The sequence below is a fragment of the Poecile atricapillus genome, chromosome 3 (assembly GCF_030490865.1).
Source record: "Poecile atricapillus isolate bPoeAtr1 chromosome 3, bPoeAtr1.hap1, whole genome shotgun sequence".
NCBI classification, from domain to species: domain Eukaryota; kingdom Metazoa; phylum Chordata; class Aves; order Passeriformes; family Paridae; genus Poecile; species Poecile atricapillus.
In genome coordinates this window covers 36,992,159-37,009,354 of record NC_081251.1, presented here as the reverse complement: position 1 = coordinate 37,009,354, position 17,196 = coordinate 36,992,159, and the positions used below count along the sequence as shown (strand labels likewise).

The following is a 17,196-nucleotide window of genomic DNA, read 5'->3' as shown; positions in this document are numbered from 1 at the left end:
AATGTGTGTGCTGGGGAGAGACATGTAATGTACCTGTGATGCTTTAGTGAGCAGGAGCGCAACCTCGGGGTTATTGTGCTGTCTGGCAACCTCTAGAGGGGTCTGGCCTGCCTGAGAGAAAAGAGAACAGCATTTCCTTCAAAACACTACAAAAGCTACTGGAAACATGGAATTTCTCCGACCAAGTTCAGTGTGTACTCTGTGCACGAGAGTAAAGTGATTAATTGTGCTAATTTACCCTGATATAATTCAACACTTCCCAACCAAGAATTTTCTACCAAGCCTATGAGGAATGTTGAAGGGCCTCTACATTATATATATATTATAATATATATTATTTATATATTACATTAATATAAAATACCAAAAAAACTCTGTGTCCTGCTTACATTGTTGACAACAGATGCATCAGCCCCTGCCTCCAGCAAGAGCTTCACCACCTTCTTGTGATTTAGAGCAGCAGCTACATGGAGTGCAGTATCCCCTGCCTGCAAGTCAGAAAGCAGAAAACAAACTTGAGACATTAGTCCTTGGGTCTCACTCTATAGAATCCACACCTTACTAAAAGATGCTCAGAGATGAAAAAAAGCTACTTACTGATGCAACAACTAAGCTGAAATAAGGCCTGGTCAATAAAAAATGACTGATTGGAGAGGAAGATGACAGGAGGGGGCAAAGGCTACTTCACCCTGAGTTTGAGAAATGCAGCTGGGGCACTAGTGATCTGATTTATCTAAACCAAGTGACACATGAAGCAGCTTGGAGACAGCCCAGCTCTACCTCCAGTAAATGGATACGACATCTGAGGGTAGAACAAGTTTTCCCACCACTACCTTCTCTTTTTTTTTCCCCCCCCAGGTTTGATTATTTGGTGTGCAGGTGGTCATGTATCACATTACTCAGAAATACTCAGGTAAGTACTGGCAGTGAGATGGTTGGCATGCTCTTCACAGGTATCCTCAGGAAAAACTGATTTTGGATCAGAGCCAGGAGGCAATCTGGGTCCAGCACTAACACACTGCCCTGCCCTTGTCCTGGTGCAGTGAGGGGAAGACAGCCATGAACAGATTTGGGCACTGGTAACAGAACTGGCAGCTGTTCAAATGAGACCGGACAAGTGTGTATAATGCTTTCCTGTCCCCCTGGTCTTGAATTTTGCCTTCATAAAATTAGATTTCCTCAGCACTAGTGCCTGTTGCTAACTTAGATGAGGTGTACTCCTAAATCAAATCATTCTATGGGTAAATATGGAACAACTTTGGGTAGTGCCGGGGAGTGAAGCAAAGGGATGTCTCTCTGGGCCAGGTTCACAGCAGTTGATCTTAATATTCAGTAGCTCATTTTGCAAGTTAAAAAACTCATTTCCAAGTAAAATTACATAGTAAATTTAACATGCTGAAACCCATTTTGTTTGCCGTAATATTTCATAATGAAGAAAGAGCATTAAATGTACAGTTCAGAAAACATCTTTATGATCCTCAACTACACATGGAAGATTTCCCAGGAACATGAGAAAATGTGGTTAAGTACCACATAATATGTTTATTTAGCAGATTTAACACATTTTAACATACTAATTTCTTTCCCTTCTAACACCCAATTAGGCTATGCTATAGGTACAGCAATCAATTACTTCCCTATAAAACAACTATGGATGATTAATCCTGGGCTGGACTGATCATTACTTTGAATTTAGAGCATGCTTTGTCTTCACTTTTATGTCTTCTTAATTCCCCCTACTGCAAAGTGCAGCAAAGAAAAGCATTCCAGAAGAATTTGCACTTTGGTAGCATCTGAATGTGAGTTGTACTTCACAATGTCTCTGTAATGGCTATAAGATCATTAAATCACCTCATAAATAAGCAGTGCTTTAAAGAAATAATGCAAATGTGATGGCAAAATAATAAACCACTGATATGCCATTACTTTAAGGCTATTCTTAAAAGCTTAGGCATTTGGTGGTACAGTGGAACACACAGAGTGAAGCGGGATTACTTGGGTAGGAATTCCTCTTCCCAACAACTGGCCGTATGCAGAGGGCACAGAGTCACAATGAAGTTCATGCACTGACCTGGTTCTTTTCATGGACAGAACAGAAAGCACTGAGCAGCACCCTAATGATGGGCAAGTGATTATAACGAGCAGCCACATGCAGACAGGTATCTCCTGCCTGCAAACAGAAACAAAGCTCTGAGTATGTAATCACAGTGAGAAAGCCTGTACTTGTCATGATGCTCAGGGATGAAATAATCCTATTAAATCAGAAAGAGCCATAAACACCACACATCTCCAGAGAACAGCAATGCTGTCTTCTCTGCAGTACAGAATCTACTATCATGGGTGGGAAAGTTTAGCAAGAGCTGAGGTCAGGCAAGGTGAGAGCATGAATTGTTTAACCACTGATGGGAAATACTGGAAAAATAAAATGCTATTTTACTGGCACTACAAACCCTGAGTTAGTTATATTTTTCCATTACATCTGTCTTCTGAACCACAAACCAATGCAATTTGGAATCTCAGCTTAGGGATCCACATAATGTAGAAAGCATAAGTGGCACCCAGAGCAGCATTCCCATGAAGGGTAGCATTTGTGCAACTGAGCCTGGGAGCTGCACAAAACCCCACAGGTTTCCATTTCACTGCCCACATTGTTATCAAGCAGGGCAAAAATATCTGGCTTCCTTTTGCAGATTGTTTTTTTCTTTATCCATCATGCCAGAATCATTATAAATAGAAGGAAAGCTGTCTGAAACTGAAGCCACCTTGAATCTACCTCATTTGACAGATTCACACACAGTATATATGATCTGCAGATCTGAAGCCTTTCACCACTGTCTTCAACAGCAAAACCCCATTTGGCTCCTTCTATCCTTGCTCAAGAGATGGGTACAAGTAGTGCATCACTCAGTTCTACCAAAAGCATTCCTGTGCATAATGAATACAATGGCTGGGTAGTATTATTTTCAATATAATTTATAATAAAAATCATTGCTTAAAGCCTTTCTGAGTATTTTTACAAGTAAAAGGAATATACCTAAAACAAAAGTCACACAAAAATGAGCATGTTATTTCCAAAACTTACATTATTTTTGAGGTCTGCTCGAGATCCTCCAAGTAACAAAACACGAGTACTCTGGGAATGGCTATTCTGGCAAGCCAGGTGAAGAGGTGTGTTACCTGCCTTAGAGAAATACAGGAAAATATAAAAGCCATTTTTAGAAATTAGACATAAGCATTAAAATATAAGATCGCACAGATCTTTGCACAAGAAGATCCACCCAAGGGTGGGAAACTAGTCTTTCCAAAGATATGAGATGAATTAAGCCAGAGACTGAAATCCCCACTTCATTCTGGCAGTAGTTTACCCGGGATATAATAAAGGCAGAAATAGGACAGTATTGTGATGTCTGCATTGGTCAAATCTGTTTACAGGAAGAAAGAACTCTAGAAACCGTCTCGTTCATTAGTCTCAAACAGCAGTGTTAAATATTAAAGAACTGTAATTCTTGTGTTTCAGGTTTCCCCCATGCACAGAAAAAAAAAATCAAACTGCCATGGCATGAGATCTTTGATCCCAGCCACGACTGCTGCAGGGTAGTGAGCAGACCACGGTCACAACTCCTGTCTCCTTAGGATTGTAACACAAACCAGCTTGAAGTCTGGCTGGATCTGTAGGTACTCTCACTGGGCAGGATACAGACTTTAGACTATAAAGAAGCTTTTTTGTGTTCGGGCAGCACACCAGTCTCCAGCCAAGATGTGAAAGGAGGGCAAAAAGCCACACAAACCCCAGAGAACCACATGCTGTGGTTCCTCAAAGAAAATTTGCAGAAATGGACAGAAATCAAGGAAGTGTTGGCTTGTGTATTACCATTCTAACACGGTGAACAATTTTATTGGTCTGACAAGTTTTTCTGGCAGCATTTGGCTTTTGTTGGTCTGAAAACATTCAGGGTTTTTGGCTTTTGGGAGCTAGAAATTAAATCACCTCAGGTAAAAAAGTTTACCAGGCTTACTACACTACCTGTTCACCTTGATTATGTCCTTTGATTTGTCCCCCTTGCTTTCAAGACAAGATCAAAGCTGCAGGGTTTGAATTACAAAAAGCCAACTCTTAGATGTGGTCTTAGGTCTTCACTTCCATATTACAGACCTGAATGTAGTCTCTAAGCTGTGGCAGACATGAACGTTTTTCTTCTTAGCTAAATTGTGTTTAAGTGTCAAGTTTTTCCCTCCCAAGTTTATCTCTAAAAAGCCTCTGCAATGCCTTTATCATTTGCTGTTTGGCAGGTTGGCCCTGGTGGGAAGGCAGAGGTGAGGACTTCAGTTCTGGGGGAATCACGGTGCCAAGGGTCAGAGCTGATTGAGTGGCTCATCTGGCTCATCTCCCATGGGGTGACAAATCTCTTACCAATTTCTGAGAGGGAGAGAGGGTCCAAGTTGTACCAGTCTGGGAATCTTCACTGAAATGTACAGACTGATGGAGAATCTAAAAATAAGGCTACAGCTGATCTCACTGGATGATATATCACATCAGAAAGGGTTTTATTAAGCTGACTTAAATGAAAATAAACTGCACCTCCAGGGTGACTACTGTGCAGGAGGAATACAGCTACCCAAAACACTGTGTCAAATCCTTCCCATCTTCTGCTGCTTCACAGGTTTGGCAAATCTAGCAGCCCATATCTCTCCCATCCATCCAAAATCGCACAATTCCCAGGTGTAAGTCTACAGTCTGTGGGATGCTCCTGCACATGGCACTCAACCTTGGCTGCCAGAAAAACTGTCAGAATGATAATGCCTTGTCATCAGTAACAAAAAACTGAGAGAACAGAGAAACCATTTTGGGATTAAGTAGACTTAAGCTTTTCTTTTTTCTTGAAAACAAAAGAGGTAAAAGCACGTGCAAGCATGCATGATTCCCACATTTTTCAGCAGCTCCTGAGAATATATCTTGTCCATTAAAAACCACCCAAAGAGTGAAATGCAAAGGATAAGACATCAAAGACTAGCACAGGAGCTGCTCAGGCAGTATTTAAGTTTGCCAGTCATATTTCAGCCATCAACCCTGCTGAGCTATTCTGTGCACATACTTTCCCAGAGAGGTTGCCTCCAGCTGACATAAACTGGGTTGTAAGCTAAATCTTTTAATTCCCAGAGGCACCCAAGCATGCAGGATAACCAGACTTGCATCTGAAGCCCACACCTTTGTACTAAGTGTATGTGTATACACAGACAAGCATATCCGGGGATAGGAGCAAAATGGTTCACAAAACATAGTCAAGCATGGGAAGTTTTCTAAAGTACCCTTGATACAAATCTAGGTGAACATTACAGCAAAAGTAATTACAGTCAATAAAAACTGGTACTTAAAATAATACAAAAGAAGGAATACACATAAGATAATATTGAAGATGATGTAATTGCAGACCACAAAGTCACCACAACTGTACAAACATATGCTTCTATAGTGCCTATACACATATGCACCTATAGAAACACTATGCCCAAGAAACACGCCTTTTTGCTCTAAATCTTAGACTTTGATCTAAGTCTCCTTGTCTCCTTTCTTTCCCAGCCCCTTTCAGTTGTTGTTTTAGAGACACATTTACCAAAAATGCTCAGAGATTCCCTAAAGCAATCCCTCTCCTTGTCACGCAGGGCACAGTGCCAGGCCATGTGATCTGACCAACCCAGCAGCACAGTTGTCCAAACCCTGACTCTGCTCATACCATGGGCTGCTACCACCATTTCCTGGACTATTCCATTAACTTCTGAATTACTGAATTGAAGTGTCCCTCAGTTATAACAATTAGAGTGGAACTAAACCCCTTTACTCTGTTATTCTTTCCTCTAAATGGCTTTCAAGGTATTATAAATACCAAAAGGAATATAATCCAGGTTCATTACAAGATTCTGGGAAGAGACAATGCTAATATATTAGGAAGAACTTAGTAACAAAATACACTTTTTTTGTTTTGTTTCCCTCTATGGCTTACATGCCTTTGGCGGTTTAATTTCTGGAGAAAAACAGATTTTCAATACCATTTTCTTATTAGTACAATTCATTTCCATTTTAAATCACACCAATCACAATGAATCTCCTCAGTATAAATTGGAGCACCATGGAGACTTCTACAGGAATGGCAGTGTTCCTCAGCTGTAATTAATGTATCATTCAATGTGTTATTGAGTTTCTCCTGCATCAGCTGTCAAAATATGAATTTCCTAATGCCTGTGGATGAACCATCCAGGCATAATAAATTAAAAGAAAAAGAAGAAAAAAAATCCCATTAAGAGCTGGTCCCCCACCTGCTGAGAAATGGCACGGCCAGAAATCTCCAGTTCTGAGAATCAGCCACCTTAGACCAGAACTGAAAGCTCCTCCTCCATGGGTCTCACCTTGTTCTTGGCAAGAACGTTGGCTCCTGCTTTAACAAGCACTTTGGCAGACTGACTGAATCCATGCCAACAAGCTTCATGAAGAGCAGTGTTCCCATCCTGAAGAGCACACACACAAGAGGAGACTGTTAGGGGCTGTATAACCAACCCCCTCTTAAAAATATTTTCATTTCCTACTACCTTATTTTCTATTTTATTTTTAGAAGAGGGTAAAAATACTGTTATTTGTCTGGAACATGAAATTAGTTATATTTACTCCTAAATTAAACTTACAGCCTGGTCTTCTCAAGTTTCTGAGAAAATCATGGGATGGGAACTGTGTAGTCTTTTGCGTAGGGCGTAGTATGGTACAGTAGAATCTTTAATTCATCCCTTAATGAGCTGAGAACAGACTCTTAAACCAAAAACTATCAGCCTAATATAAAAGCATAACTAAATCAGTAATTTGTATTAAAGAGATGGTACAACTTTTTTTTCAGTGTAATTATTCCAATTACGCTCAAAGCATCAGACACGTACTAAGGAGTATAAACTGTAACTTTTTCTCTGAGACCTTAACATTACTGAGTGCCAAAGCTACCATCCCACAGGGCTTTTGCTTTTTTACCTTGTCTTGTCTGTCCAAAGCACAGCCCTCTTGAATCAGAGTTGCTATTATATCGGTGTTCCCTACAACAGCAGCCCGGTGCAATGCTGTCTGGTCACCCTGCAAAAAGAAGCAAATTTGTAATTGGTACCATTTCCAGCTCATTTTGACTTAATGCAAATGCAGACAACACACAGAGGGGCTGCATCTTCGACACACATACTGTTTAAATCCAAGCTGCTTTTGGAAACAGTCCCCCTAAACAACTACCATAAAAGTTTCCAAGATCAATGAAGTCATTGAAAGTATCAGAGCTACAAACCATTTACAGAAGTTTGCAAGTCATCACAATCCCAAATAGAGCGCTGAAGCATTCTAAAAACATGGCAGTACTAGAAGGCAGTGACTTGGACACATTTGGCTCCATGTGTCTAACAGTCATCAGTGTCTGTAGGGAACTAAAGGGAATTACAGGCTGTCGTAATTTATCATAATGATCCTCCAGGACTTACACTAACTGGATAAGGCTCTCCGTGCCCTGGCTCTGATTGCTCCATCGGCCCTGCTTAGGATAAGGAGCATGAGATGAGACTGGTCTCTTCAGCACCTCTGATGAATTTACCAATTAGTGCTAGGAGTGGAGGCAATTTTACAATGAGAACCACAACTGCAGGACCATCCACTTGTTTTACTCAAGCAACTGAGCAATCTTGAGGTCCAAGTGACTTTCATTTCTCATTGACCCATCACATAGCAGCAACAAGCAAGTCTCCTACATCAGTTTATTTCCCTTAGGGCCAACTTTCCAAAATAAATTATGCTGATGTGGTCATCTTGTCTGACTGCACATCTACCTCCTCTCTAACAACCGCTGAACTCATTTGCTGAGCCAGAGAGCCCAAGTTTTCTTTTTAGTTTTCTGCAATCCTTCCAGAAACTGAAAACTAGGGAAACTTAAAACCACTGTCCCTGCCCATCAGGGGTTATCTATATGTTTTTATGCAGATGTCAGTGAGAACCTGATAAAAGAGGGGCAAGAGAAGGATTTACGAAGCAGTGTGTAGGGACGTAAGACAGGGACCAATGGGAAAATGAGCTGGAGTAGCTCCACTGCTTGCACAACAACTGGTCCTGTCTTTCCTTTGAAGTTGCTTCGAACCAGCAATGCCAAAGCACAGCCTGAATCCAGGAAAAGAGACAGGCTCCAAAGCTGTACACAGACTATTTTGGGATGAATAAACAGATATGGAATCTAATACATTTCTGCTTCTCTAGATAATGGTCACCACAAACACACAAGGCAGAGATATGCCATGTGTCCTAAAAAAGCTTTCAGGAAATCAAGTCCTAAATAGACAAAAAATTTCTCTGCTAAAATTCTTTATCAGATAATAGCATATTATATTAAATACTAAAATTACAGGAATTTCTGTATTTTTATTCTAGAGTGTTCAAGTCTTTAGATAACTGGCATATTTGATCAATTTGTTCTCAAAGGCCATTAGCAGCTGACTTAAAAATTGCTTTTGGTGGGGTTCTTTTGTGCTAATGACACCAAAATAGTTATTAATCTATAAAAAAACGAGCATTGTCAACCACAAACTTTCAGTAATCCCTAGCAGTAAATCATTAAATTGGCTTATAATGATGAAGTTTATTTTTAAAAATTGTGTTGAAGGTGCTTCTTAAAAACCTGCTATCTATTTTGCTGGTGTTGTTGTTTCTAGAGGTTACATATTTTTACTTTTGTTCTTGCAACTGGAAATGTATTTTAAAATATTTCAACAAAGACAGTAAAGATTCCAGGAAGTAGGAACAAAAAGTCTTGGAAAACTGACAGCATGGCAAGTGCTCTGAACTTACGTATTTGTTCCAAATTCAACGACAACCAAAATGTTATGGAAAATGTCCAAATTATACCACCTCACAAGTACAAATGTCAAATAGTTACTGGTTACTATGACTACATGGAAATCTGCTCACCAACAAACTGAGGAAGAATTCGATATCTGATTTTTGATAATGGCACAGCTACTGTTACTGCAGTAGTGAGTCATTTTTGGACAATGCAAAAATCATTTTATCTGACTATCATGAAGTGGAAAGTAATCTGCCAACCTACCCCTGCCAAGTGGTATTGATGCACCAGCAAACCTACAGAAGATATTATAAAACAGACTAAAACAAAATGGCAACTGACATTGCAGTGAATAGAATCTGAACAATGAATGGTTGGTTCCTACTGCTTTACAGTCAGGAAAATTACTGTGGAGAAGACAAATTTGGAGCAGGAATGGATTGTACAGGATTTGGTTTGTAAGTAAGGATATTCTCACTGGGACAGTTTAAATCAAGGCTGTTCCTGTTCCCATCATAGTAAGTGCAGTGAGGTCAAAGACTATTTAGCTTTTGAGGCTTTGTTGGCATGACAGCTACTTCTAACAGCACTTCATTTAAATTTTGCATAAACACATTTGTCTGTTTGAAAAGTGGGCAGCACACCTCACTGCTGTGACACCAGGTCCCCCTTGGTAATCCCAATCCATACGCTGGGGATGCAGAGCAGCACTGGGACAGCTTCAGCCATGCCTAAGCTTTGTCCCAAAATATAATCTGGTCCCTGAAATGGAAGTAGGTGAAGGGACACAAGTCCTGCAAATGGCAGGCTCAGGTGCCTCCTGCCCAAGGTATGGGCTTTGGCTATAACAACTTTCCTACACAAGCATCCAAGAGTAAGGTCCAGCCCACACCCTGACTAGACAAAATAACCATGTTACCTCATCCATGTAACAGGGAGCGTCAGAGGATATCTCAAACCTTGTTTCACCAACTGAGGCACCTCCCAGTGAAGAGAGGGCACATATCATTGTCCTGGTGAGGGTCTGTCCGTACCACCATCAGACCCCTCAGCCAGAGCGCAGTACCTGGTCCACTGTTCCCCTACACCTCACACAAACTTTAACCTTAAACTGCTTGAAGTACTGTGGAAGCTGAACCACCAGGTTCTGATGGCTTCTGTGTGACCGCCACTGAGCAACCCAGCCGTGGAGAACACAGCCATCCTAAAAATAACAGTGCCTGCACCACTGCACTCTAACCTGCCTTCCCTCCCCATCAGCAGTGAAGAAAATCCCTGCCTTCACGTTCATGGAGTCCGAGAAAACAGACGAGTTGTGTTTTTCACAGCATGAATTTTCAGGCAATCACTGACTTGTGCACCTTTTATTAATTGCTGAAATAAATGTCTCTGAAAGCACTCACTAGAATTCTGCCTTTAGCAAAGCATTAGGGGTCTGTTACAGAGGCTCAAAGAGCAATTACACTGGTAAATGCATATTAACTGTCCAGACTATTATGTTAGGCACAATTTATGATCCTGTTTCCAAGAGATTTATGCCTTAGGAACAGACTGCAGATCAGTAGCAATGAAGAGAGACAACTCCAGTGTCGTGTCACAGAAACATGACCTTGACAGAAACAACAGTCTGTCCAAATGCAGATGTGGGCCCAAAGCCAAAAAGACTTAAGTGAGGCTCAAGAGAAGTAAGGCTACACTGGCGAATCTTAAGCCCCCTTCCTCAGACTCTGCCTAGCCCTAAAGGTGGCTCAAACTCAGGAGATTCCACTCCAACATGTCTGTGCCCTGGACGTGCCAGCTTGCAAGGCAGGCACAGGGCACTGCATCATGGTGGCATGGCACACCCTGACTCAGCACTGCCCTACTGCAGGCAGCTCCCCTCCTCTCTCTGGCCCTGTGAGTGCCATTGTCACACACCTGATGGAAGAAGATCCACACATGTTGCAGGCACAGCCACCACCCTTCAAAATTAAACCAGTGGAGGAAGTGGCTACTGACTCTTCCACAGCAGCCCAGAGGTAGCACTTCTCACTCACTTTGTCTTGCCATGGCAGCACTGCAGTGTTGAAAGTTCTCCATTTTTAGGAAAAAATCTTGGTATTCATTGGGATAGTAAGAGGCTGACATTGGGAGACTGGGATAGAGATCTGCATGCCCTGATGCAGAGGATGCAGGACTGCACACCTGAGAGCTCCACCTGTAACAGGGCTCCTCCACAGCAGCAGGTACATTTCCAGAGCAGGGAACTATGCTCTTTACAGAGGGCTTAAACACCTGCTTTCAGGAGAGGCCTACAGGCTGCAAGTCCTGAAGGAAGGCAGACACCTTATTCTTGATTTTTCCCCATGGACTCCGGCATTAGCCTTTCTTCAGCATTTCTCTGTTGGCATGGCTGTTGGCATTTGCTCAGTGTCCTGGTGTGTGCAGCTATCTCCCTGAGCTTCTTCATGTGCTGACTATCTTAAAACAGTGGATGCAACCACTGGGACCAGGCACTTGGACATTGGGCAGGGATCTATTTACATCTGAAGTTCACTCCAAGGAAAAACAAACAACACAAGTGACTTCCAGTACAGTCTCAGGTAGACTTCTGACAGATCTCCTGGCTTACTGGAGTCTTTATTATAGACTCTACAGACCCAAATTAATGAGATTTGGTTTAAAATATTTTGTAATACATGTTAATTTTTCCTTTCTCTGATTTCAAAAGCCCCAACCTACAACCGCATTTTTCCTGCACATTCCTATTCTCCAGAGCATCCCAGAGTTGTACAATTTCTTTTAAAGCCCTTCTCTCATGTGACACTTTGTCTCCCCACTTCTATGTTTGCAGAAATCAACAGACTATCTTGCTGCAGGAGAATTGCACCAAAATCATAGAATCACAGAATGGTTTGGGTTGGAAGGGACCCTAAAGGTCATCTGGTTCCAGCTCCCTTTCCATGAGCAGGGACACCTTCCACTAGACCAGGTCACCTCATCCAGCCTGGCCTTGCACACTTCCAGTGACAGAGCATCCACAACTTTGGCCAACCAGAAAATAAACCACCAAAACAATCAGAAAAAACTCATGGCTTCAGTCCCCGATACAAAGTGCAGAACAGAACTTGTAAAGTCATATAATCTAAAATCAAGCCACTAAATTCACAGTAGATGTATTAAAATATTCTAAAGTTAAAATATAACCAAGTGTTAAATACTTGCAGGAGCATACAAGTATATGTGGATACCCTGAAGCAGTGATACACAAAGAGAACTGAATATGCTGTCATGTTTCTCAGCGTCTCTGTGCTGCTCTCCTCTTTTGCTGCAGAGAGGCAGTCATGATACGCAGTCAAGAACAACTTCACTCTGCACAATAAATGATGATGCATGACCAGCAGAAGTGATCAAGGCATGGAAAATAATCATGAACAAAACAAATTACAGCTTAAATGAAATGGGACCACAGGAATAAGCCACTTTGCATATTTTCATTCAGCTAGAAATGATTATGAACCCTGGGCTATTGTTCCATTTGAAACTAATTTTCTGCTTCTTAAACCAGAGCTTCCAGAAAGGAAGATTTGGGGCCTCTGGCCTTTGTTTTAAATCAACTTGTTTTCCCAGTTATATTTCGAAGGGTGCAGACAGGGCAGGAGACTGGATGCAGAGCACGGAGCGCCAAGCGGGCCATGCAGCCATGCAGCACAGGGAGCTCGGCCATGCCGGAGCGCCGCACCGGGGGGTCGCAGCATGCACCAGGACAGGCGTCAGGCGCGGGGCAGGGTTGATGCACAAGAGTTCTAACCTCCTTCTCTCTTTCTGATCTTCTAGGTTCCTTCCTAGCCTTTCTCTTCTGGTTTCTCTTATTTTTTTCATCCTTGATCTCCTTCACCGGGACAATTTTCTCCTGGACTATTTCTGAGGTGTGTGCTGTATGGACACTCATTGACCACTCAGAGATGGCACTGGGATCCCAGTAAGAGTTGTCAGTATTGGCAGGGAGAAGGAAGGAGTCAGCTCCTGGAGTGGCATACTCTACAGAGCTGGACTCCACCGGCTGAAATTCATAATAATCCCACTCCAGGCCACTGGAGGTCATTCTTCAACTAATTCTTAAGGCTCTCTTATCGTGTTTAGGGAATATATCTGTAGAACATGAAAGGGAGCATTTTAATCTCTCCACAACAATTAGCAGCTTTAAAGTTTCTGCTTCTCATCTGGCGGATTAAAATTTAGTCTTGAATTTGATCAAAACTGCAAAATAAAGTATTTAGGTTTCTCTTGTTATTTTGAAAAAAAAATTGTAGGTCATCTTTTTGGATTTTTGTGTGCTATCACAACAATGCCATGGACCAAAATCAACAAAATAATGTGCTTTTCAATTAAATATAATATTCCCCACTCTCACAGATATTTTTATATCTGAACCTAAATCTGTATTCCTGAAAAACAGCAATGAAACACACAGATGTTAATCAACACTTGAGACTAAGAGGCCTTCACTGCCACATAAGCACACAGTAAAAGTGGCTGAAGGCATAATCAATAGATTGCAACTAAAAGAGACTACAAACATATTCTCTGAGGCATAAACTCTAAAAACGAATTATACAAGGAGAAGCCATAAGCAGAGAACCTTCTTTGAAGACCTATATAAAAGGAAAGCAGAAAAATTTTAGTTAATACCTATTGCAAGCAAAAATCTTCATTTGGAGTTTTAGACTTCCTCCTCCTGCAAGACAAATCCAAACACCCTTTGAAATTCAGCATCTCCTGAGGCTCTCCTTAATCCCAGCCAGATTACTACTACTACCAAATACAGAGCAATACATCAAAATGTATTTTAAAGAAACAGTATCTATGAATCCAGGATGCATCTTCTCTGCTCATATTAATCACCACATTTAGATGCAGTATCCAATTGTTGTGAACAAAGCCCCTGAGAAGCTCATAAGACAATACCTCTTCTATGAGCTGAGTGTTTCTACAAGTGCAAGACTCTTCACTGAACTGAAATGATGCTAAATACTGATTTACTGTTTTTACATCATGGCTATCACGTTTACATATAAACAGCATAGACTTTATTTCTAGATGATTAAAACAAATGAACCAGACTTATTCAAAAAACAGTTTCCACAGAAACTCAATTAGACCAAATCAGTGGAAGCTCTTGCTTTCTTAAAGCAGCAGTTTTCTTTTCTCAGGAAAACCGGTTGTATTTGCGAAGTATTTGCAATTTTGTCTTCAATACCTAATGAACCATTTCTGCTGGGAGAAGTCAAAAAGCATACCCAGGACACATCTGAATAAACTGAATCTCCCACTGCAATTGGAAATCTGCTCCATTTAACAGATGGGCACAGGGAAAGAATAAAAAGCACAGGAAGCAATTTTTTTCCTCGAAAAACAAGTTTTCCTGCAGAAAGCTGGCCACATCAGTACCCCAGCCCCAAGCTTGTCAGGCAGACTGCTCACGTCTCACAGGGAATCAGCTACTCACACAGAGAAAGAAACCAGTTTTCCAATTGCTATAGACTTTTAACTCTCTAGATGCAAACAAATGCCCAAGGGCATTTTAAAAAGGCACCTAGATATTTCCAGTGTCCTTCTACTAGTCAAGTATTTCTAGGTGTCTCAACTAACACCTCTGGACCTCTAAGGCCATTGAAGAATGTCCACCTTATATATTACAGGGGGAACAAAAGCAACCCTACCTCAAACATCTTCCAGCATGCCATCAGAATTTAGCACTTAATTTGAAGAAATCATGGTTATTCAACTACTATTGCACATTTCAGCATATACCTTTTTTAACCAGTGAGGGTTACCTGTAACTCCGAAGTGCCTTACAGCCCAGTCCTAGATTAGAACTACTCTTACAGAAACCCAAGAAATTCCAGCAACTTACATGTTTTTCCAAATGAGCACAAACTACCATGTGTTAAATTCAAAGCTGGCTTTTGTGCATATGCCTCACCACACAGCAACCTCAGAGGTGTGACCACCCCCACATGAAGCATGGTACCACCAGGATGATCTCCCCATGGCACAGCACTGTGCTAAGGGCAGCTGTTATGGATACTGAGGGATGTGTGTACTCAAAAAGCATCTCCCACTTCAGGCAAACATCACAATGGGTTATGTCCCCTACCTGATGTCCTCCAGCGAGTTCCCACAATGAACTCCTCGTGCATGTCTACCAGAAGCAGCAGATGATGACTCTCACACCTGCCTGGCACAAGCAGTGCTCTTACAAAGCTCTGCAGCTTGAACAAGAGGACTAAACTATTCACTGAAAACCACATTTTACATTGTTTCCCACACAATTTTGCATCTCCAAATTAGAGGTTACATCTCTGAATTAGAAAATAGACAGATTTTGTTTCCATTTAACCCTACTTCAAACAAGTGAATGTCTACTGTTATTTGCAAATCACCTTTTCCCCTTCACCCCAAGTTAGAAGGTTGTATCTACTTACATCATCCTGAATATCCAGATCACAACCTGCCTTCAACAAAACCTGGACAACATGGAGATGACCCTTGTAGGCAGCAAGATGCAGGGGGGTCCGGCCATGCTATGAATGAGAAGAAAATAATAGTACCTTAAGATTAATAACTTTTATGCATGGTAATTGAATAGAGTTTTATCTCCTTTTCATCATTCTTCTGTTTGTACCTCACTGTCTGAAACCTGCAATAGTAGCAACTGACATGTATTAGTGTGACAAAGGCTTTACCTTGGTTTTGTGAAAGCTGAAAACTACTCCTCCACCTTCTGCAACATTTCAGTTTATCGCAATGACACTCTACAAAAGGGATATTATATTCACATAAGTACTTCCTTACAAATTCAGAACCAGCTCTGTGTCCATGCTTGAGCAGAATTCATGACCCTTTTGTTTCTGTCCCTCTGGAGCATGGAACTGTCAACTGCTGTCACCTTCCCTCTGTACAACTGAGTTGCAATAACTGGCTAATTCATGTATTGTAATGGGCACTGTCTTTGCAACAGAGATAAGAATTACTGAGCTGTTGCACATGACAGATGCTGCCCTGAAAAGGAATGGAAGGCCTGTAATCACTCCAAGTGACTTCATGTGTACGACAACCAACTTTACTTTGCTAAAGATCTGCCAGGTTTTTTTAGACAATGCTTATTCTTACCTCTCTCTCTCTCTAAAATCTCAAAGTGAGTGAAGCACCTTAGGATCTGTGAAATAACAACACTAAAACTGTTCACTGCAGATTATTTAATGGCAGTAAAGAAAACGGGATCCCAGCAATTGCTAAATTCACGAAGTATTTCACAAAGAATGCTGTTTTCTACATTAGGCATTTTATGAGGGTCACATTAAGTCATGTGACTCTTCACCTGTATCCATTATACATCTATTCCTTCACTACTGGTGCTGTTGTCTGTTTTTTCACTCAATGATTTATCCTGCAAAGGAAGATAAACAGCCCTAGTGCATCAACCACAGAAGGGACAAACACTTCAACAGCTGTCTGACTAGCGGCTTGAAGTACACACTTGAACTACACATTGGCTCTCTGAGGTTTTAAGCAACTTCTTCAGTAGGAAAATTACTTCAAGTATATAATAAACCAAGCTCAAGACAAGACTGTTTTCATACAGCAAACCCCACACACACATATCTGGTGAAGCCTTGTTAACTCGGCCTTTTCAGAGCAAAAAGGAAAAACACTGTTGGGTATCAACAGAATGGCAGAGGGCAAAATATTTGTGCCATTACTGATTAGTTGTGCTGTGCTTCAGAAACACTAAGTGTTGATTAATTGTCCTACATTATTGTCTTAAAGGGGCAGATTTGAGGACAAAATCCTCACTCACACTCTGACACGTGTCCCTCAAAACCTGCATGTTATCACCTGCTGGCAGCAGCAGTTCATTCCCTTAAGAGAAACTTCCATTCTTGCCCTGCTAAAAGTGTGGAAAGGGCTCATTTCTGTTGTCACCACTGCCCCTGGGCACCATCCAGACTCCTGCCTGGGTACCTCTGGCTTCATCTGGCCATGTGTCCCTAAAATCCTGTCCCTATATCAAAGGGCACTGAGCTGCACCGACCACACTTCCTTCTCCATCTGGAGGAGAGCCAGGGGTGTGTTGCTATTCCAGCTAACTCAGTAGCAGGAGGCAAAAAAACCCCAGGCAATAGAAGGATAAAAAGAAACAAATAAAGAAAAAAAAATAATAAAATAAAAAACAAAAGACAATTTGAAAAAATACCAAATTCACAAATCATTCCCAACAATGAACAGCATGTTTGGATTATGAACGTGTGCTTCAGCACATTCAGATTTGTGGATCCCGACTTTCTACATTCCTTAATGCCAATAA

General features: G+C 41.3%; 1 protein-coding gene across 8 annotated transcripts in view; it reads right to left on the bottom strand.

The window, feature by feature from the left end:
- Nucleotides 1-17,196, bottom strand: part of ANKRD6 (ankyrin repeat domain 6) — an 85,923-nt gene that overhangs the window by 8,793 nt on the left and 59,934 nt on the right. For all 8 annotated transcript variants that reach the window (XM_058834541.1, XM_058834542.1, XM_058834540.1 and 5 more), the window contains 7 exons: nt 15,314-15,412; nt 7,010-7,108; nt 6,403-6,501; nt 3,083-3,181; nt 2,072-2,170; nt 390-488; nt 34-111 (listed from right to left, as the gene is read on the bottom strand). In XM_058834541.1, the coding sequence (XP_058690524.1) occupies nt 34-111; nt 390-488; nt 2,072-2,170; nt 3,083-3,181; nt 6,403-6,501; nt 7,010-7,108; nt 15,314-15,412 (672 nt within the window). The remainder of the gene's footprint in view (nt 1-33; nt 112-389; nt 489-2,071; nt 2,171-3,082; nt 3,182-6,402; nt 6,502-7,009; nt 7,109-15,313; nt 15,413-17,196) is intronic.